Source organism: Lissotriton helveticus, chromosome 5_1 (assembly GCF_964261635.1).
Source record: "Lissotriton helveticus chromosome 5_1, aLisHel1.1, whole genome shotgun sequence".
NCBI lineage: Eukaryota > Metazoa > Chordata > Amphibia > Caudata > Salamandridae > Lissotriton > Lissotriton helveticus.
In genome coordinates this window covers 1,931,132,319-1,931,155,031 of record NC_136065.1, presented here as the reverse complement: position 1 = coordinate 1,931,155,031, position 22,713 = coordinate 1,931,132,319, and the positions used below count along the sequence as shown (strand labels likewise).

At 47.5% G+C, this 22,713-nt stretch overlaps 1 protein-coding gene across 3 annotated transcripts in view; it reads right to left on the bottom strand.

Annotated features, from left to right (window-relative positions):
- Window positions 1-22,713, bottom strand: part of TTLL6 (tubulin tyrosine ligase like 6) — a 533,521-nt gene that overhangs the window by 91,244 nt on the left and 419,564 nt on the right. For all 3 annotated transcript variants that reach the window (XM_078641428.1, XM_078641430.1, XM_078641429.1), the window contains one exon: window positions 2,052-2,363. In XM_078641428.1, coding sequence (XP_078497554.1) covers window positions 2,052-2,363 — 312 coding nt within the window. The remainder of the gene's footprint in view (window positions 1-2,051; window positions 2,364-22,713) is intronic.

The following is a 22,713-nucleotide window of genomic DNA, read 5'->3' as shown; positions in this document are numbered from 1 at the left end:
ATTGTGGGAGGTGTTGGAAAACCTTAAAATAGAAGAGCCTATTATTTCTTTTCTTAGGCAACTTTACGCTGGGGCAAGGGCAAGGGTGAGATTCGGAACCAGCGGTGAATGCACTAAACCCTTTTACATGAAACGAGGAGTGAGGCAAGGGTGCGTCCTTGCGCCTCTTCTTTTTAATTTATATACTAACGAATTGGAGGCTGTCCTGGTGTCCAAAGTCATTGATTCACCCAGAATCAATTCCAAACAAGTAGTGTCCCTATTATATGCAGATGACGCTGTCATTATGGTTAGGACAGAGGGAGGATTGCAGTCAGCCTTAGACGCTTATATTAACTTTATGGAGTCTAGGGGCTTGACTTTAAATGTTAAAAAAACCTTCGCAATGACGTGTGCCAGGGGCAAGTCTAAAACTTGTAAACTGTTTGCACGCAGGGAAAAAGTGCAGACCACTAAAACCTTCTCATATCTGGGAGTAGTCCTTGAAGGTGGGGGACATTGGGGTCCAGCAATTAGGAGCAGAACCCTGTCGTTCAAAAAAGCGACTGCAGCACTTATGGCCTTCTCGCGTAAGATGGGAAAAAGACCCCCTACAATCCTACTTAAGATCTATTCGGCCAAATGTGTCAGTACAGCGTAAGATGGGAAAAAGACCCCCTACAATCCTACTTAAGATTTATTCGGCCAAATGTGTCAGTACAGCCATCTACGGGGCAGGTGTTTGGGGTATTGTGGACACCAGGGACCTACAAACTGTAGAAATGCTTTTTTAAGGTTTATTTTAGCTGTACCTTTTAGTTTATCTGTGTTTAATTGCCACGCAGAGCTGGGGGTCCGACACATTAGTGACTTGATTGCAATGCAACCATTATTACTATGGCACAGGGTTTGGACCGTAGCTGAGCTAGAACTTAACAGAGAGATCATCCGTGATGTTATGGCCCTTGATAAATTTCATAAAATAGCGTGGCTATCATACATCCAAAAGTTTTGCCTAGACATGGGGAAACCCGAGCTTTTTACTGCACCAGAGGGGCTTTGTAGGATCTCGAGGAAAGACCTAAAGAAAGATTGCTGGTATCATCTGGAATCTCTGCGGCTAGGGGTTGAGCTGAATAAAGTTTCAGTAGTACGGCACCAAATGTTACTTATATCGGGCAATATGCAACCCTATCTGAATTGGTGTACCAGGGGTTTTGACAGGTTCCTACTTACTAGGTTCAGATTTGATATCTTTTTTCGCCTAGTCTCGTTTCATGTCAATGATTGGTCAAAAAAGCTTATTAATTGTCCATGCGATGGGAGAGCTGAACAATCAACACTTCATGTGATTTGTTTTTGTGGTTTTTACCAAATAGAGAGAGCTCGATGGATTAAACCACTTTTGAATAAATATGGGCCTTGGCATCACTGCCGCCCAGCTTTATTGTATCTCCAGCTTTTAAACGATGAATTGTGTGTGGCTATTATGATTGGTTTCTTAAAGAGTGTTTTTAGAAAAAGGAAAAATTTAATGTGTCCTTAAATTTATTGTATTTACAGTCATGTTTCCTTTTTCCTCCAATGTACTGCTATATTTGTGTACATTATGTATTGATTCTGATGATGTTGCTTTTATGATTTTTAACTTTACAAAAATCGAATAAAGCTTTTCTACTACTATATTCTTGTGGGTTATTCAGAGTCCTGCATTAATATGGCATCGGGCGTACCAGTGTTTGTGCCAGATTTGACATTATAAGTTGGGGGCAAATTCCTCTGCATATTACCAGGAACAGTCTGTGCAGGGAAAAGGTATTGAGAAAGGGAATCTTGTGTGGCTTTTAATGTACAAACCATTGCCACACATTATTCCCCATTTTGACAAGTCAAAATCAGAACCAGGAGGCATTTCTCCTAGGCTGTTTTAATACCCGATTCTCCCATGGGACTCTGAATGAGCCAGCAAGTGTTTTCTTTTGCCTTCTCAGAACAGACAGTTCAACAATATACACAAGAATCTATAAGTTCATACATAGCTTAAGACATCCTATGCCACTCTTTGCTCTCACCGGTGGTCCTAGAGTCACATCTAGTGTTGAGCGATGAGCGGGCCCCCTGCAGTGCTGAAGCTCAGAGTCTTGGCCAAGCTGGTGTTCAGTGATGCTGAAGTTCTTGATCCTTATATTGGGCACTGAGCTGGCATGCCTCGCAGCAGATGTCTCCAGTGATTGTGGAGTCTGTTCACCGGTATGATGATCCTCAGAGAGGGGCTGCCACAGCGGGCTGGAATCTGTGCAGATACCTTCCGTTTGAGCACTTTTATCACTGTTCGCGCTCTTTGGTGGGAGACTTCCAGTACGGGACTCTGTGTTATGGAGCAGCTGAAAAGGTATAATAGGAGAGCATTAACAGTGACTTTTGGAAATAGGCTATTCTATATAGAGGCTTTGTTTGTCCCGCTGCAGAACCATGCAGCAGAAATTATTAAAGGACTAGACTGTGATATTTCTATCAAACAAAAAGAATTGTTTACTAACTTAATCAGTTACAGTAAGAGGGGCTCTAATGAAGAAAGGCTTCCTGACGAGATCATAAAATTCAACATACAAAGCAGGGCCTTCTTTTGGTCAAATGTATTTGAGGAATTTGGAAAAAACAGTGCTGGTGAATTATCCAGTGTAATATGCCCTCTTACAAAATGGATTAAAAAGATCAACCACATTTGTATGAAATAATTTTTGCTGAGTAGAAATTACTACAAAAAATATATTTAATGGACTAAAGATATGGCATGCGTAGAGTATAAATGGTGTTAATCCTGAGATGACAGACATACAGATATCCAAATTATTTTATTAAATACAAAGCTGACTATTCAAAATACTTGGTGAGAAACACTAAAGTGAAGAAGGGTACTGTGAACAGCTTTAACAAACAAGTATTGAACATGCAATAGGTCTCGCCTTTGATTAAGTTAAAGCCATTTGCTCTTCTAATGGTATTGTTTAGCAAACAAATGGCTTTAACTTAATGAAATGTAAGACCTAATGTTAGTCAGTGTCAGTTTCAGTCAGCGTCAGCCAGTGTCAGTCAGTGTCAGTCAGTCAGTGTCAGTCATGTCAGTGTCAGTCAGTCAGTTTCAGTCAGTCAGTTTCAGTCAGCCAGTGTCAGTCAGTCAGTTTCAGTCAGCCAGTTTCAGTCAGTCAGTGTCAGTCAGTCAGTGTCAGTCAGTCAATCTGTGTGAGTCAGTCATTGTCAGTCAGTGTCAGTGAATGTCAGTCAGTGTCAGTCAGTCAGTGTCAGTGTCAGTCAATGTCTGTCAGTTAGTCAGTGTCAGTCAGTCAGTGTTAGTCAGTGTCAGTCAGTCAGTGTCAGTCAGTCAGTATCAGTCATGTCAGTCAGTGTCAGTCAGTGTCAGTCATTCAGTGTCAGTCAGTGTCCATCAGTGTCAGTCAGTCAGTGTCCGTGTCAGTCAGTCAGTAATAGTTAGTGTCAGTCAGTCAGTGTCAGTCAGTGTCATTCAGTCAGTGTCAGTCAGTCAGTCAGTGTCCGTCAGTGTCAGTCAGTCAGTGTCCGTGTCAGTCAGTCAGTAATAGTCAGTGTCAGTCAGTCAATGTCAGTCAGTCAGTCAATGTTAGTCAGTGTCAGTAAGTCAGTCAGTGTCAGTCAATCAGTGTCATCAGTGTCAGTCAGTCAGTGTCGTGTCAGTCAGTGTCAGTCAGAGTAACTCGGTGTCAGTCAGTGTCAGTCAGTCAGTGTTAGTCTCAGTCAGTCAGTTAGTGTCAGTCAGTGTTAGTCAGTGTCAGTCAGTCATGTCAGTCAGTGTCAGTCAGTCAGAGTCAGTCAGTCAGAGTCAGTCAGTAAGTCTCAGTCAGTCAGTGTTAGTCAGTCAGTGTCAGTCAGTCAGTGTCGGTGTCAGTCAGTGTCGGTGTCAGTCAGTGTCAGTCAGTGTCAGTGTCAGTCAGTGTCGGTGTCAGTCAGTGTCGGTGTCAGTCAATGTCGGTCAGTCAGTGTCAGTCAGTCAGTGTCAGTCAGTCAGTGTTAGTCAGTATCAGTCAGTCAGTCAGTCAGTGTTAGTGTCAGTCAGTCAGTCATGTCAGTCAGTGTCAGTCAGTCAGTCAGTGTCAGTCAGTCAGTGTCAGTCAGTCATGTCAGTCAGTGTCTGTCAGTCAGTCAGTCAGTGTCAGTCAGTCAGTGTCAGTGAGTCAGTGTCAGTGAGTCAGTCAGTGTCAGTCAATCGGTGTCAGTCAGTGTCAGCTAGAGCAGCTCTGTTGACCTTGTTCTCTGGCTCTAAAGCAGCTCTGCTGACCTGGTTATATTCCTCTAAAGCAGCTCTCCTGACCTGGTTTCTCTGGCGCCACAGCAGCTCTGCTGACCTGGTTCTCTGGCTCTAGAGCAGCTCTGCTGACCTGGTTCTCTGGCTCTAAAGCATCTCTGCTGACTTGGTTCTATGGCTCTAAAGCAGCTCTGCTGACCTGGTTCTTTGGCTCTAGAGCAGCTCTGCTGACCTAGTTCTTTGGGTCTAAAGCAGCTCTGCTGTACTGGTTCTCACCCTCTAAAGCCGCTCTGCTGACCTGGTTTCTCTGGCTCTACAGCAGCTCTGCTGACCTGGTTCTCTGCCTCTAGAGCAGCTCTGCTGACCTGCTTCTTAGGCTCTAGAGCTGCTCTGCTGACCTGGTTCTCTGGCTCTACAACGGCTCTGGCGCCTGGTTCTCTGGCTCTAAAGCAGCTCTGCTGACCTGGTTCTCTGGTTCTAAAGCAGCTCTGCTGACCTGGTTCTCTGGCTCTAAAGCAGCTCTGCTGACCTGGTTCTCTGGTTCTTAAGCAGCTCTGCTGACCTGGTTCTATGGCTCTAAATCAGCTGTGCTGACCTGGTTCTAGAGCAGCTCTCCTGCCCTGGTTCTCTGGCTCTAACGCAGCTCTGCTGACCTGATTCTTAGGCTCTAGAGCAGCTCTGCTGGCCTGGTTCTCTGGCTATAAAGCAGCTCTGCTGACCTGGTTCTCTGGTTCTAAAGCAGCTCTGCTGACCTGGTTCTCTGGCTCTAAAGCAGCTCTGCTGACCTGGTTCTCTGGTTCTTAAGCAGCTCTGCTGACCTGGTTCTATGGCTCTAAATCAGCTGTGCTGACCTGGTTCTAGAGCAGCTCTCCTGCCCTGGTTCTCTGGCTCTAACGCAGCTCTGCTGACCTGATTCTTAGGCTCTAGAGCAGCTCTGCTGGCCTGGTTCTCTGGCTATAAAGCAGCTCTGCGACCTGGTTGTCTGCCTCTAGAGCAGCTCTGCTGACCTGCTTCTTAGGCTCTAGAGCAGCTCTGCTGACCTCGTTCTCTGGCTCTACAACGGCTCTGCTGACCTGGTTCTCTGGCTCTAGAGCAGTTCTGCTGACCTGGTTCTTAGGCACTAGAGCAGCTCTGATGACCTGGTTCTCTGCCTCTAGAGCAGCTCTGCTGACCTGGTTCTTAGGTTCTAGAGCAGGTCTGCTGACCTGGTTCTCTGGCTCTACAATGGCTCTGCTGACCTGGTTAACTGGCTCTAAAGGCTCTGACCATTAAAACATACCTCTGTAGTCCAACCTCGCCTCACCCGAAATATACTCGTCAGCTCATCATAATGCGCAAATGAATGCATTAATAGATTGCTTTAAAAAGCGAAACACCCGAGAGATAAGGTGTGTAGATGTTGCAGCAGAATTCCACATTTTGCGAGGGTGGGGGGCTGAAGCAGGAGAGGCTGTCAGCGGCCATTACAAGCGTGTGGACGGCACTGCAAATTAGAAAAACACGTGCTTCGAGTCCTTTAAAGGAGAGTGTAAATCCGCCCTTAAATGACCCAATTCCAGTGGGCGTGCCTAAAAGGGGACAGGGTGGCAACAAGGAATGATTGGCATGCCTTCAGTGCAATCATTGCACTGCTTTAGGCATAATTTAAGACGCCAAACGACGTGCACGAATGAAAGCTGAAGGCAGAGCTGGGACGAGGCTTCTGGAATCCTATCGATTCCAAGAAGTCTAGTATGACTATAGCAGCGTCCATGTTGAGAAGAGTGCGATTCTGAAAGTTCATCACTTAAAGTCATACAGCTACTACTTTTCAGATTAGAAATGTAACAGGTCTATTAAGCACAACAGCTGCCCCAGCAAAGAGGCGTGCCGACGCTAACCAGCAGTTAGGTGACAGCACATAAAAGGCCCAGGGACCTACGGAATGGGGAAGTTTAAGGTTTTTAAAGATTCCCTGAATTCGAGGTAGTTAGTGAACCCCTGAATATGCCCGGTAAAGAATTCCAGAGGATGGCTGCTCTGTGCTGAAAGGAACTGACTCTAGGAACCACCTCCAGATGTTGTCCCACAGAACGGAGCTGGCCAGAGGGGACATAAGGCAAAAGCAGGTCAGTCAGGATTTTAGGAGTTCTAAAGGCTGTACAAAGAACCTTAAACTCGATGCGCCTAGCCACAGGTAGCCGTTGCTCACAAACCACACCCCCAGGTACATGTATTTGGAGTCAGTAGTTATTTTCATATTATCCAGTCTCCAGAGGTGTTCGAGTTTATTAGTGTAGCGCCAGAAGATAAGAGCCTTTGTTTTTATGCAGCTGGCCACTAGTTTGTTTGCGTTGTTGTAGGTGCTTAACACATCCAAGGCTTTCTGTAAACCCACTTTTGTATGATTAGGATCATATCGTCAGTATAATTCATCAAAATCAGTAGATTCTGCCAGGTATATGCAGACAGTCACTAAGGGCCTTTTTTACGAGTTTGGCAGCCCTTAGGACCGCCAAACCTGCGGTGGCGTGCCAGCTACCGTAGCACCGGCGGTCCGACTGAAGTATTACATCTTCAGCAGTTGGACAGCCATGGGACCACTACAACTGCCGAGGTATGCCATCCCTTGGCGATGGCGTGGCAGTTAGGGCAGCAATATGCTGGTGGTGCCCTGCGGCCCTGCCAAAATTACTACAACTTTCCTGACCTCTACACTTTTCATGGCGGTGATCCTGCCATGAAAAGAGTGTTGTGGGGAAAGCAATGGGGTGCTAGACGGCCTCCTGATGCCTCTGTGTATGGGGGTGCATGCAGGGGGGGCACATGGTGTGCCCCTGTGTGCATGCACTTGAGTTCCTGCATGGCATGGACTGCACAGTCCATAGGGTGCAGGAACTTGCTTTGGCGCTCCTTCTGAGCTGCAGTTCAAAGCAAAGGCTCATTTATGAGCCTTGAAACTGCACTGCTGCAGGACCTTCAAAGCACAGGCTGCCAGACCACGAGGAAACTCGTAATCTGTCAGGCGGCGGTCAAGTTTAGCAGTGTTGGGGCAGGGCGCTGGCATGACGGCCTGCTTCCCACAGCACCAAACTCGTATTGAGCCCTAAGTCTCCCCAATGATACTTCAATCTAAGCACTGTTCATTTTATGGCACTGTAAAATGTTTGGGATGTTCCACAGAGCCTTGCTGAGCAATCTAGAAACCTTACTCTCGAAAAGACATTTCAAGAACATCAAAATTATGTGGCAGGCAAGGCAATAAGAGTGATCGCACTTTGAATTTGAACTGAATAGTACAAATTGATATTGCTAGACCTGGCATCATTGTCGTGGGTCCCCCTTCCTCTTTTCTCTTCCTCTCTTTTATGTTGGCTGGATTTAGTTGTTCAGGGCGCCGTGCCACTGCTAATCAGTGCCACAGCGCAAATGCTCCCTGTGTAAAGATGACTGTATGAATTAGGATAACCATAATGCCTAGATCTGTGTAGCAGGTTCTAATAGTGAGTAACCCTCCATTTTACTGTCGATCTGTTCTCCTAGGTCAGATTGGGCCGGTTGAGGATTACCTTCTATCATCCTGTCTGACCGCAGGAACCTGATAGGAACTTCGAATTTGATATGTTTATGCTCAGGACATTGAGAGACACCTTTTAGTAAGGCCGTTTAGATATCCCATGTTTGGAAATGCCTCTTCTGAAAACGCAGTAGTTTCTTGCCAAAGTGTTACTGTAGGCTTTGCAAGTATGTTTATTGGACGTCTGGTTTTGGAGCAGTGGGGCCAGCTGGGTCAGACCTGCCTGGAGAGAGAGATCAGTATTCAGGGCATGGGGAGGGGTGACTCTTTGATTCGAGCAGGGCCGTACCTGGCAAGGTGAATGATGGCTCTACCTCCCATAGGGTGTCTGATAGCAGACCCCCTCATTCTGAAAGAGCAGGATGTCGCCTCATAAACCAAGTGCTCCCCGACCCCACCAAACTGGTTCTGACTGGAGTCAGTGATTTGTGACCTTAGAGAAGAAAGGCTTTTTAGGTATACAATGCCGTGCTGGAAAGGACTTTAAAACTTTCACTAAGCTTGGCGAAGAAACTACCCGAGGGCCTCAATCAAGAGCGCCGCCTACAGAAGTCTCAGGGACATTAGACTGCACCCCGTCAGCCGTCGGAATTCCTGTGCGAGGAATTCTGCTTGCAGGTGAGGCCTCCGTCGAGTAATCCAGAGTCTATAGTTCTACTGTGAGGACTGCAGACCGAACCTTTGAAACTTTCGCTAAATCTGTGTGGGCCGCTGCAGCTAAGAGAGAGCTGCCGCCGCTGAGAGCCCGCCTGAATTTGCACCTTTAAAACATTCACTTAATCTGTGTGGGCCGCTGCAGCTAAGAGAGAGCTGCCGCCGCTGAGAGCCCGCCTGAATTCGAACCTTCTAAACTTTCACTGAACCTGTGTGGGCCGCTGCAGCTAAGAGAGAGCTGCCGCTGCTGAGAGCCCACCTGAATGTGAACCTTCGGACCCTTTGCTGAATCCGTGCGGGCCGCTGCAGCTAAGAGAGCGCTGCCACCGCTGACTGCCCGCACCTTTGCCAGCCTTCCATCACCCTTCGTCCTGTGGGCTGCCGCAGCTAAGAGAGAGCTGCTGCTGAGTGCTCACACCTTTGCCAACTTTGCCTCATCGTGATTTGTCCCGTCGCAGCTAAGGGAGATCTGCTGCCACTGAGTGCCCGCATCTTGTTCATCATTGTTGAGGATTGTCGCTATCGTCTTGTGGGCCGCCGCAGCTAAGAGAGAGCTGCTGACGCTGTGAGCCCACCAAGGAGCTGCAAGACGAGAGTAATCGCCACCACCAGCCCGGGCCGCCGCAGCCGCGTGCTGCTGCCACTGAGAGCCCGCCTGTCCCCGAGTGCCCGAATCATTGTGGGTGCATGCTGCAGACCTCTGCAGCTAGGACTTGTGGTCGCTGGAAGTCTGCCTGTCACCGCCTCCGCTTCTTCGAGAAGCTGCGTGCTGTGTCCCCTTTCAATGGTAAGCACCTGGTGCACAACGTGTCGCGTAGGCCCCGGCCTTGAACTCAGTCATTTTCACGTTCTGGTGAATACGTTATTGCCTTTTTGAGTCCCAACTAGTTTACGTGCATTGTAGCTTGTTGAAATGCTTTGAGAGTTTTGATTTAAACTGTTAGATAAATATATTATTTTTCTATACCTACCTGAGTTGTGTCCTTTTGTGGTGTTGTTACTGCCTTGTAGTACATGGTCATAAATGCTTCACACACTGCCTCTGAGATAGGCTTAACTGCTCGTGCTACGTTACCACAGGGTTGAGCAGGGGTTGTCAAAAGGGGTAGCCACTTGCCCTGACTTAGGAATAAGGGTCCCTATTTGGACATTGGCACCAGCCATTGGTATCTAGAGACCCCCATTTCTAACATTGGCGGTCAGGGGTGAGGATCAGGACTTGCATTTATGATCCATGCACAATAACTGGTAGAAACCGGTGGCGAGTGTAGACTAAAGCGCAGCCCCAATTTTTTTTTTATTGTTTGGTTGGTTGTTTTAGGATTGAATTGTTGATCGCAGCTATGAGTACTGCTAATATGGGAAGACCAACTTCCAATGCTCCGGAGATCTTACCTTTGAAGAGGAAAGTTTAGATACCTATACTGCCAGACAGCTGGAGTAATTTTGTAAGCAACTCACCATCCCCGTGAGTACCAGAAGGCGCTGAAGGCCTGGTGGGAAGCTAGGGAGTCCACTGGATATGAGGAAGAGAATGCTGGAGGGCAGCAGGATGATGCAGTAGTGGGGGGGGAGATAGAAAACCCTCCAATCCAGGTACTAGTGTATCCCAAAGGAGCCTGACCCCAGAAGAGCTGGAGGACAGGGAGAGAGATAGGAGGCATAGTTTGGAGATGGCTAAATTGGAAGGCCAGAAGGAACTTGAGAGCAAAAAGTTAGACATTGAGAAGAACCGATTGTCAATTGAACTTTAGAAAATGAAAATGGAGCATGAGAGAATGTTGAGGGAGATAGAGGTCAGGGCGAGGAGTGTCCCGGTCTCCCCCTCTGGTGGCAGCGTAGTAACTCCTGAAAGTAGAGTTTATATTCCTAAAGATGTCATTAAGGATTTTCACAAGAGTGAGGATATTGGGCAATGGTTTTGGTGCATATGAAATAGCAATGGTGTCCTACCGGGTCCCTGAGAAGGATTGTGGAGCGGGGTTGTGGGGTCGCTTTCTGAGTGATGGTAGGGATACCCTGTTGGACCTGCCTGAGGAGAGCAGGATGGTGTATGCCTGTATGAAGGAAGCTTTGATGACCGGTTATGGTTTGACCACAGAAATGTACGGGCAGAGGTTTAGAACCTGTAAGAAGTTAGAGGGTACCACATGGGTTGAATATGTGTCTTATTTCTGCAGAGCAATGGACCGCCGGGTAAAAGGTAGCAAGAAACCTTTGAGCAGTTGTATGATTTGTTTGCATGGGAGCATATTTCTAGTAACTGTTTTCCAGAGCTATGCCAGCACCTGATTGATAGCAAGCTGAATAACCCTAGGAAGCTTGCTGAGGAGGCGGACCGCTGGGTGACTTGTGGGAGACTTCGCCAGAGGTGGGCAGGGTCCCCAGCAGAGAAGTGGGAGGGGACAAGGGTAAGCCGAGAGAGTTCCAGAGAGGGCCCCAAAGTAATTCCCAAGGGAACCAAGCAGTGGTGTCCCAGCCTCCCCTCGAGAAGAAGCCAGTGTTCCCGACAGGTAGGCCTGTCCAGAGGGGGCCACTCATTTGTTTCACGTGTGGTCATGTGGGCCACCGGTATTATGATCCGCAGTGTCCCCAGAGGGATCCCAATGCATACCCTCGTGCACCATCCCATGCACCACCCTGCCAGATTGCCAGTGTAGCCCTGGGGGGAGAGTTGGAGGTCCAAGGTGGGTGGGATCCCATAGAGTTAACCCTTGTCTCGCTAGGAAACTTTGAGAAGGTCCCTAACCCCACATTGCCTAATAACACTAAGACATACCGGCAGTGGGTGACCATCAATGGCCATAGGGTGGAGGTTCTCAGGGACACCGCAGCTAGTGTGGCTGCTGTCAGCTCCAGGTTGGTGTCCAAAGAGCAGGTTGTCCTCCATGCATTCTGCCCCGTAGTGTCAGCAGACAACTCAGAGAGCGAGTGCGAGGTGGCTCAGGTTCTCTTCGAGTGGGGAGAGTCTCAGGAACACTTTAAGTGGCTGCTAGGCCCGCCATGCCTGTAGACTGTCTGTTATGCAATGATCTAGAGAGCTCCCCGTGGACTACGGTGGAGAGAAAGTCTCATTTGGAAATGTTGGGCCTGCCTGAGTCGGAGTGCGCGACCACTCGGTCCATGAAAGCTCAGAAGGATGTTCAGGAGGGCCTGGAGCCTGAAATTATGGGCCAGGCCCCTGCCTTAAAGAGAAGGGGTATTGGGCACGAGAAACCGGCCCCCGCAGTTCCCAAAGTCCCAGATGGAGCAGACCCTGAGGGAGATGCCCTGGCACCTACAGGGGAACAAGTGGCTGAACTGGGGGACCTACCAGAGCTGACCCATTTGCGGCAGGAAGGGGGGCCCTCCAGGGAGGAATTTTGAGAGCAGCAGAGAACCTGTCCTTCTCTTGAGGGGGTGCGGCAACAGGCCGCTGCCCAGGCAGCAGGTGACCAGACAGGGTCACCTTGGATCTATTGGGAGAAGGACCTCCTTTACAGCGAGACTAAGGTTGCTGACCCTGGGTCAGCCCGAGTGCTGGTTATACTCCAGCGCTTCAGGACCTTCCAACTGGGGTTGGCTCATGATGTGCCATTGGCCGGATATCTGGGGCAGACCAAGACTTTTGAAATACTGGTAACCAACTTCTATTGGCTCCAAATGCCCAGGCGCTCAGATGCTCACTGAAGGCCGTGTGAGACTTGCCAGGCAATTGAGAAGAGGGGGAGAGATTAAGGCCCCACTACAGCCCTTTCCCGTCGTGAGTACCCCTTTTGAGTGAGTGGGCATTGATATTGTGGGGCCTCTGGATCCCAAGACAGCCATGTGCAACAGGTTCATCCTGGTCTTGGTGGACCATGCCACCAGGTACCCTGAGGCCATCCCGCTCAGGACAGTGACGGCCCTCGTGGTGGGACGGGCAGTGATGGGGATTTTCTCCCGCGTGGGATTCCCCTGAGAGGTGGTGTCCGATAAGGGAACTAATTTCATCTCCAAGTATATGAAGTCTCTGTGGGAGGAGTGTGGGGTAACGTATACGTTCATCACTCCTTACCACCCCCAGGGTAATGGGCTGGTTAAGAGATTCAACAGGACCATAAAGGGCATGATTATGGGCCTAGGTGAGCCCATGAGGCGTAAGTGGGATATCCTCTTGCCATGCCTGTTGTTTGCTTACCGTGAGGTGCCACAGAAGTGTTCAGAAGGGTTCAGTCCCTTTGAGCGGCTCTATGGTCACACGGTAAGAGGGCCTCTGAGTCTGGTCAAGGAAGGCTGGGAGCAATCTCCCAGGAAACCTCCCCAGGATGTGTTTAGTTACAAACTGGCCTTCAGAAACCAGACTCAGTGTTTCAGGAAACTTGCTGAGGCAAACCTGAAAGCCAGCCAGGAAGAGATGAAACGCTGGCACGATCAGAATGCCACTCTGATAGAGTTTCAGCCTGGACAAAAGGTTTGGGTCCCTGTGCGCTCCAGGATAGGTGGACTGGCCCCTTTGAGGTGGTAGTGCGCAAGAGTCCTGTTACCTACATAGTGGACTTACAGTCTCCCAGGAACCCCTTGCGGGTCCTGCATGTTAACCGCCGGAAGCCCCATTTTGAGAGGTCTGAAGTGGGCATGCTTCTAGTCACAGATGCTGGGATGAAGGAGCAGAGCAAGCCCCTTCCTGACCTCCTGTGTGCAGGGGAGCGAGATGGGTCAGTAGAGGGTGTAGTCCTCTCCACCACGCTGACTCCTGAGAAGCAGGGTGATTGTCGCCAACTGTTGGGACAATTCAGGGACTTGTTCTCCCTGGTGCCCAGTGTCACTGATTGGTGTGTCCATGATGTGGACACCGGGGACAGTCCTCCCATTAAGCACAAGGCTTACCGAGTGACTGACTGGATAAGGGCATACATTAAGGATGAGGTCACCAAAATGTTTGCCCCTGGGGTAATTGAGTCCTCTAGCAGCCTGAGGTCCAGCCCAGTGGTCCTGGACCCGATAGCTGCAGCGCCTGGTGCCACCTCAGAACTACAGTTCTGCGTGGACTATCGGGGTCTTAATTCAGTCACGAAGACTGACGCGCACCCAATCCCCAGAGCGGATGAGCTCGTAGATAGGTTGGGGGCTGCCAAATACCTCAGCACATTTAATTTGACGTCTGGGTATTGGCAGATCGCCTTGACCTAGGGAGCAAAGGAGAGGTAAGCATTCTTCACCCCTGAAGGGCACTACCAGTTCCGGGTGATGCCCTTTGGGATGAAGAATGCCCCTGCCACCTTTCAGAGGTTGCTCAACAGGGTGTTGGTAGGGCTGGAATACTTCAGGGCCGCCTACCTGGATGACATTGCGGGGTTTAGCTCCTCTTGCGAGGACCACCTGCGCCACTTCTGGGAGGTATTGAGGGCACTGCGGAGAGCAGGCCTCACAATCAAAGCCAATAAGTGTCAGATTGGGGGGGGCACTAGGTGGCGCACAAGCAAAATGGCCGCACGAATGTGAGGCTCTTGCTGCTCGGCGCCTTTATCCTGCCAATAATCCTGCTGATTGTACCCTGAATCGACCCCACGTTGTGGGTCACTGAAGAATATGCTCTGGTGCCCAGTCTGACAAACTTTGAGGGGTGTAGCGCGACATCCTGCGCTGCTGTCATATCGTCGGATCTGCCGACAGAAGACCCTGCTCGACCTGGAGCGGCCGCTGGGCTTGACTGAACACTCAAGGCCCGCGGCGCCCACGTGGTCCGCTGGGCCGTACACAGACTGCGCTGCGAGAAAACCACTCACCGGTGAGTGAAGCGCGAAATAATTGACACGCGCTACTGCCTCTGCCCTGCAAAGCATCCAGAGACATGGGGGGGGGAGTGGAAAACTAGCAAATTCATAAAACGGATTGCTGGCTGGAAAATCAACCCCTTACCAGGGCCTGCTGCATGCGAAGGGAGCAAGGCTGTTCTGACACAACGGAAAAGACAGATATAGGCGTGAGGCGCGAGGCGCATCCTAGATTGATGGCAGGCAGCTTCATGTAAAACGTGCGTAGAAGGGGAACGAATAATCGGAGTGTGTGAGCTCACCACTATGCTTACGTTTGGCGATGACTGCTGCATTTTCCCATAACGAGAGATAACAGAGTGGGACACGAGAGATAACAGAGTGGGACACGGGAGGCGTGCTGGAAACTGTGGCTGATCTGTGAGGCAGAAACGGACATACCCCGATATCCCCCCACACCAAACACAGAAGGCGCCAAACGTAGGAACCCTAATAACTCCACTGATAGAAACGCTGCACAATTATGGACATCACTGCCCCACCCCTTTTATACCTCCCCCTGTCATTTTTTAACCGGAATAGAGGGAGGTAAAATGCGCCATTAAAACTAACGCAAGCTTGGCCGGGAGAGTATTGTGAGGCCGGATTGGCCGCTGGGACTATCTGAGGTGTGAGCTCCTGCCTCCCCGGAAGATACTTGTAGGACACTGCGGCTTGGGGGACAATGAAACAAAATCAAACATAATAAAAAAAACGTGTCTTACCCACTGCGATTTGCGACTAAGATCCGGCCATTCCCATTACACGCTAACTAAAATCTGGAACCCTGCGACCTCGCTCACGAGGGCAGTCACTGCTTGACAACAGAGATGTGGAAGGTGGACACCAGGCAGGCCCGCTTACCATTTGAGGCAAAAAAAGGGGGACGGACATTGCAGGTAGAAGCAGGAGGGAGCAAAGACGCTGCAGCACAGCGCACCCCCTCCCCCGAAGAAGACATGAAAGCCTTGATGATAGAAGTATGCAAAAGCCTAACCACCATCGCAGACAAAATGGATGCCATGACTAATAGGATGGACGCCATTGTTCACAAACTGGACGGCACGAGGACCGCATCAAGGACACTGAGAGTCGCATCTCTGATGAGGAAGACACCGCCTCTGGGATGCAGACCCAGGTGGCGCAAATTGATAAACTACTCAAAGTAGTAGCTGCGAAGAATGAGGATTTGGAGGCGAGGAGTCGCAGAAATAATATCCGCGTCCTTGGAATCTTGGAGAGTACAAACACAGGCAGAATGGAAGAATACATTAAGTGACTACTGTCAGATACCATTGGTGCTGCCTCATTGTTTCCCCACTTCATCGTTGAAAGGGCGCATCGGTCCCTTGGGCCTAGACCACCACCTGGAAGTCTCCCCCGCCCCATAATAGCACACCTCTTGCACTATCAAGATTGTGATACAGTCCTAAAGAAAGCACGGGAAAAACGCCAACTGGAATATGACGGAAACAAGTTCACGATTTATCCAGACTTCACGAGTGCAGTACAAGAGCAAAGGTGCAAGTTTAATCCTGCCAAGAAGAAGTTACGCCATGCCCAAATTGAATATGCCCCCGCGAAACTACGGATCACGTACCAGGGAAAGCAATCCTTCTTTGTCAATCCGAAGCAGGTAGAGGACTTCCTGAAAAAATTAAAATGTCAGAACAACAATGCTTCTAGGACACAAGATGGACATCCTGAAGACTCGGAATGAAAGTGCTGAACACATCGGAGGTCCTTAGGGGACATGTACCATGGTATACCGGACCTTGAGGGAGGTCCCGAGTTTATTGCTGGGAATTGACAGGGTTGAAGGGGTACAAGAGCAAACTCTTACTACACCGAGCACACTCGCTCCGGAGAGAGATGATTATTCCATCGTCTTACATCTCGAAGGGTGAGGAGGTATGGTGTTTGACCCTGGATGTTCCCCCCACATCCCCTAGGCTGTAGCGGATGTTTGCACCGCAGAAGTTATTTGTGGGTGTTGGGATGTGGGGAGGGGGGAGGGAATTAATGTTCTGGCCTGTTTGGGGGGCTTTAGTGGGTGGAGGGAGGGACTGTTTTGTTCACGAAAGTTAGGATTACTATTAAGACAGGGCATGTCAGACAAATATGGTTTCAAATTCTGCTGCGACATTCATTGGTTTTCATGGTAATTCTTACTGTTATTTTCTTTTGGCTCTCGAATGGCTAACGTATTACAACGCCAGGGTCTCAATGTTCTCACTTGGAATAGAGGGCTGGGTGACCCTAGACAATGCCGAAGGGTCTTATCATATCTGGATCGCCATCATACTCAAATAGTGATGCTTAAAGAAACTCATCTCAACCCTCATCACATACACACATTTGCATCTAAATGGGCGGCTCACCGAACCTTTTCATCCTATTCCTCATACTCCAGGGGAACGGCCATACTCATTAAAAAGAACACTCCTTTTGTAGTCGCTGGCACTGAAAGTGACAGGCAGGGACGCTATTGTATAGTGTGGGGTAGGCTGGGTCCCGAATCCGTCACTTTGGCATGCTGTTATGTCCCAAACACTGATGCCCCAGAGTTTGTTATGGAACTATAGGGGAAGATACTCGAAATTGGATCCACTCATATTATATGGGCTGGAGATTTCAATGTAGCACTAAATCCTGGAAATGACAGGTCTAACCCCGCACCACATCACAGAAAACACTGCAGGACATAATGGAGGGTGGAGAATTGCTAGACACATGACGTCACTTACATCCCCACGTTCTGGAGGGCACACATTTCACGGCACAGTCTACCTCCTGGGCACAGCTAGATTATTGTCTCAAAATCAAATAAAATATCGCTTTATTCGATTTTGTTATAAAAACCATAAAAGCACAATAAAAAAACATGATTCGATATTTACTACATCCTTTTGATCAGAATCCATAGAAAAACAATAAAACGTGATTTAACATTTACAGTAGTCACAGCTAGTTATATTATATTATTAATAGAACTAAGCCTATACAAGTCAACTCGTACAATGTATACAGCCTCACTAATATTAGCAGCATCCAAAAATGTATGTGTCACCTTAATTAATTCAGATGATAAGTTCTCTACATTGAACTTCTAAATCTTATTACGTTTTTTAGGTAAGACACCATCACGCTAATACATATTTCACTGTCCATACGTTGTAGGAACATAAGGGCATTATTGCACTGTCTTAGGCCTTTATTTTTAAAAAATTGTATTACAAATCTTTTCCTCTGGTTAGTATAAAATTTACAGAAAAAGGTGACATGGATAGTTGATTGTTTTGAAACATCATCACAGGGGCAGAGTTTTAAATCTCACGACCAATCATTAGTCTCAGGAAAGGTAACAAGTCTGAATACTATACCCAGTCGGAACCGAGTCACCAGCATTCGTTCATAGCGCCCCCAAAGTTGGAATAGGTAAGCCTGAGTTCCTGGGCCTGTTTGTATCAAGTAATTTGCCATAACAGATTGTTTCCCTCTCTCTCGGGACCATCGTTTATCTTTCAGGTGTGTCATGTATTCCTTTTTTAGTTGTTTCCCGGAAATAGAGTTCATACTCTTGGGGTCTTTAAAATATTCCGGATGTCCAAATTCACTAGTCACAGCACTAACATGAGTCGGCCATGGAATGCGCGCGGCCCTCTCCATTTTCATGCAGTCCGTGATAACACTACGATTAAAAATCGCCTCATCTGTCACCCAGAGCTTGTGTCACAATAAAAGAGGATAAGTCATAATGATGTCTTCTATATGTGACAAACCCAGCTCAAGGTGGCAGATGTGGTTAGCTGTGGAACTAGGTACTGCCAATAAACATTTTAAGAAGGCATTCTCACATTGCTGTAAGCTCTTAAGATTAGCTACACCCCAGATGCCAGCCCCGTATACTGCTGTCGAGATGCATTTGGCTTTATATATGGATATCAACTTTGGAATTGGCTTATTGCCCAGTTTACCAGCAAAACTGGTTACCCCCCCCCCCAATTGCTCTCAACATCATTTGCTTTCTGGACTGTATTGCATTCCCCCATTTTCCTGTGCTTGCAAAAACTATGGCCAGATAAGAAAAACTATCAGTACACTCTATGTTCGGTTTATTAATAAAAACCCTGCATTTTTTTTTGAAAGACGCCTTTCCACATGTCATGCTAAACATTTTCTTAATATTCACCCTAAGGCCTCTATCCTGCATATATTCAACAAACTGTGTAAGAGTTCTTTGAAGGCCATTTGGTGTCCTAGACATTAAAACTGTGTCGTCCGCATATAATACAATTGGTATGGGACAGCCATCAATTACTGGATAATCATTTGGGTGCTCTGCCAGGTATTTACCTACGCTATTTATATAAAGGGTGAAAAGAAATGGGGCGAGGACACATCCTTGTCTCACTCCTTTACTTATTTTAAATCTTTTAGAGCACTCCCCCTGTTTCCCATACCTAATTCTCGCACCAGCATCCCTGTACAACTCTTTTAAGAACAACAATATGCTTGGATCAACACCAGTTTCCGTTAAAATGCCCCACAATTTTTAATGTACTACACAGGCAAATGCTGAGCTAAGGTCAACAAAGGTCAAGAATATATTGACACTTTTTGCCACCGTATACTTATCAATAATCAGACTCAAGTTCAGGCCTTGTTCGACTGTCCCAAGGCCTGCTCGGAAGCCGTATTGTAACTTTGTTAACACACCCATTTCATCAGCCCAAGTTTGTAGTTTATTCAAGATTACCCTCCCGACCACTTTCAAGCGGGAATCTAGCAGAGAGATGGGGCGATAACATGTCGGCTCATTTCGGTCACCTTTTTAAAAAATTGGTATGATTATTGAATCAGTCAAAATAGAGATAAAGCTCTTTTACATACAATTCATAAGGACGTTCATTAAAAGCGGGGCCCAGAACTCAATATTATGCTTATAAATATCCACGGGTATGCCATCAGGGCCAGGCGCTTTACCTGCCGCACTTTCTTCTATTGCTTTTGTTACTTCGTCAATAGTCAGCTAGTGTTAATCGGCTTCCTGTTCTTTAATAAGTTGGGTCAGGAAAGGCTGGGGATCAACCTTGCTCCATTTTAGCGAATATCCATTCAGACTACCAAGTGTTAAATCAGTGCTATATTTTTCCCCATCTTTGCATTTCTCGGGTATCCTAAGCACCAAATTGAGATTAATACTTAAAGGGTAATGGTCGCTATATAGTATACTATGTGTCTTGAACATGGAGACCTTACCACCTAATTTTCTAGACATCAAAACAAAATCAATAGTTGAATTGCAGCCTCTCCCATTATAAGTGGGCTCAAATTCCATCGTAGGGGTGCACATATCATTAGAATACCCTAAATCGAATTGTAAAATGATTTCATTAAATTTCTCCCCTAATGGTGTATGCATAAAATGTGGTATTATTTCTCCTTTTTTCACCCATGCCACATAAGTTGCTATGGCGAAACTGACATAAGGTGCAATTAAAATCCCCACCCCAAAAAAAATACACTTCCCCTTTTAGTGTTTCCAGTCTTTTACTTAATTCCCGTTGTAATCTCGATAGTACACACAGCATCTTATTCCGAGGTATATTATTAAAAAAATCAATCAGCACCAAACAGATGCTCATGCTTAGATGGAGTTCTATCAGCTGATAGTATTCCCCTTTACATTCCGATTTTAGTTTTTGTAGGCCCAGGACATTTGAAATGTAAGTACATAGTCCACCCTTATTACGTCCGTGCTCACTAAAAACTGCTGGAGTATGGAAGGTCCGGTAACCTTGCATATAAACTTCATCAACCGCCCAGGTTTCCTGGAAACAGACAATGGGGTATTCTGCTATGAACTGTAGCCAGTGTTGATCTACCATTTTGTTAATTAGTCCTGCAATATTCCAGAACATAATTCCCAACTTTAAGTATTCATGTATGGGAAGTCTAACTTCATCCGTGGGAGTTATGTTCTCCATAGTTACGGTATGTTTGTCCTCAGCTTCAGTTTCTTTTGCCACAGACTCTAAACGTATTTCCCGAGTTCCTGCGGATTTTAAATTTGTCCCACAGGGGGATTTGTCAGTAGGCCCAGGTTCCCTGTCTAATTGATTGGCATACCCCCTCCTCAACTTAACATCCCCATTCAGTCAGTCAATGTCTTCTAGATTTGTCAGAGGTTCAAACCTGTTAGACAGCGGTACTACAGTCCAGTTTTGCCTGACATTACATGCCCACCTCGTCAAGACGCCTTGTTCTCGGCAATTTTGGCCCCAATAAAAGAAGCCTAATGGGAGAATACTAATTTCGTTAATTCCCAAATAATTTGTTCCAGCCCTGGCAACGATAGCATGTATTAGCCTTGGATCGCTAAGCGTCAGTACAATACAATCACCTCTTGTGGCTTTATGGCCCCTTCCCACCCAGGCAACCTGCCTGACCATTTAAAATTTTTCAAATAGTGCTCCTGTCAAACCAGTTTTTTTCCCCACCCAGTGTATTGTCTTGTTACGGAGAGATTGCCAACTTTAATTTTCCTCGTTCACTACCTGTGGTACGTTAGCAATTACCACTACATAGGGGGAGGCAGCAGGTGGCAGATCCAAATAAAGTACTTTTAATGTTTAATCGTGGGGTGGATAACCCTGGTTTACACTCCTCTTTATTTTGGATGATCCCCTTATCATTCCCCCTGCTCGTAGATTGTTGTTTGTTAACAGCAGCTTCACATACCACAATACAACTTATGTCATTGGACAGTGGTGTTGGTTCTGTAATGCCTTCAGTATCAATACTTTGTGTCACCCTACTGACTGCCCTATCTGCATTTGTAAGTCTGGTCTCAGCCTGCTTAACGCTAGCACTGATCGTTTTTACTGTTTCCTTTTCCCCCATGTTGCGTTCAATTTTTTCCATTTTTGCTAAAAGTTTCTCAAGAATACTCATCACAGTGTCTTGGAACTCGCCCATCTCTTTCCTTAATCTCGCAAGCTCATATTTCTGATCTCCTGTGGTGTTCATCAATAGCTTCATTCCTGTTAATGCAGCCCCTCTACCATCTATTTTTTTTGCCCCCCTACCTATAGCCTTCTTCTTTCTAATAGGAGGGGTGCTATTAATCACCGGGCTGTGTACAGGGTTTTTCTGTTGCTTAGGAGGTGGCTGATTATCAAGGTCTAGGTTACACACCTCTATATCACCTGCATCGGATTGCACGCACCCGTTTGCGTGAACTGTAGGATTAAACAACTCATTTTTAGATGTCACTGTTTTTGTATATTTTTTGGGTTCATCAGAACTAACTGCGAGCGTGCTCAACCGGCCTTGGGTAATGCTTTCCTCCACTGAACTTATTTGATCCTCAATCTCCCCCATTGCTCCGGTGAGATAGGTTTTCAGCGACTGCTGCCCGCCCACACCAGCACCCGGACCCGTTTTACTAATAGATTCAGCTTTTCTTTTACCCATATTTCCCCGCAATTAAACCTGCCCCTTATGTCAAGACCGCACATATAATAGGGCTCAGGGGAAGGAAGACATACGCAAATACAGGCAAAGATGAAAATGCTAATCGTTCTACAGCCCGATACCCTAGATATTGAGCCAAAATCCCTGCAGATGGCACAAATAAATACAGAGTATGTGGTGTTGAAAGAAAAACAAATAAGATAAAAATGGCAAATGCCAAATTTTTAACAGCTGTAGGCATAGAGTACATATAGATGCAAGACAGTCCCAGAACAATATAGCATCCGGCTATCATATATTATGAGCTGCAGGTGGCCAAATATTACAAAACCACAGATATTCCCCAACCTCACAGGTCTCCAGGTCAATCACGACTTTTTGTAGTTGTGGGCAGGTTGCACAGTACCGTATAAATTGCATGAGTCTTAGCCAGCGGACATCTCGATTGACACTAAAAGGGGAATTGCCCAGCCCAACCTCTTCCGGGCGATGACGGGCGCAGGACAGGCCCGCCCTTGGCCCGGGCACGCCCGCGCGCGTCCCGTGCTGCGGGAGGGCCGCGCTGTTCTTATGGTCCTCTGGCGCCTTCTCCTGGTGCCCACTAGACGCGCCGCTCAATGCCTGCTGGGCGATGTAGTTTGACGATGCAGAGCGGCTGAAGTCGCAGGGGAGTCAGGGTCTATCATTCCTCTTGCAGCAGCGGCGTCAGAATACTGGAATGCCCGGGAGTGCAGTAACGTTGTCAACAAAGGCCCTTACCCTCACAGCAAGGTAAATGCTGTTTCCAGAGGCATGGTACCGGCATTACGTTCCGTCAGGCAGCTGGCCCGCACCTTCTCTGACCACTCCCCTGTAAAGATGGAGATCTCCCCCTGGGAGACGCCATCCCATGCCCGAATTGGAGGAAATTGAGGAATTCCTGCAGAGAAATAAGGGATCTGTGGATTGTGTTGAATTCGTCTGGGAGGCTTTTCAGGGTTACAATGCGGGGG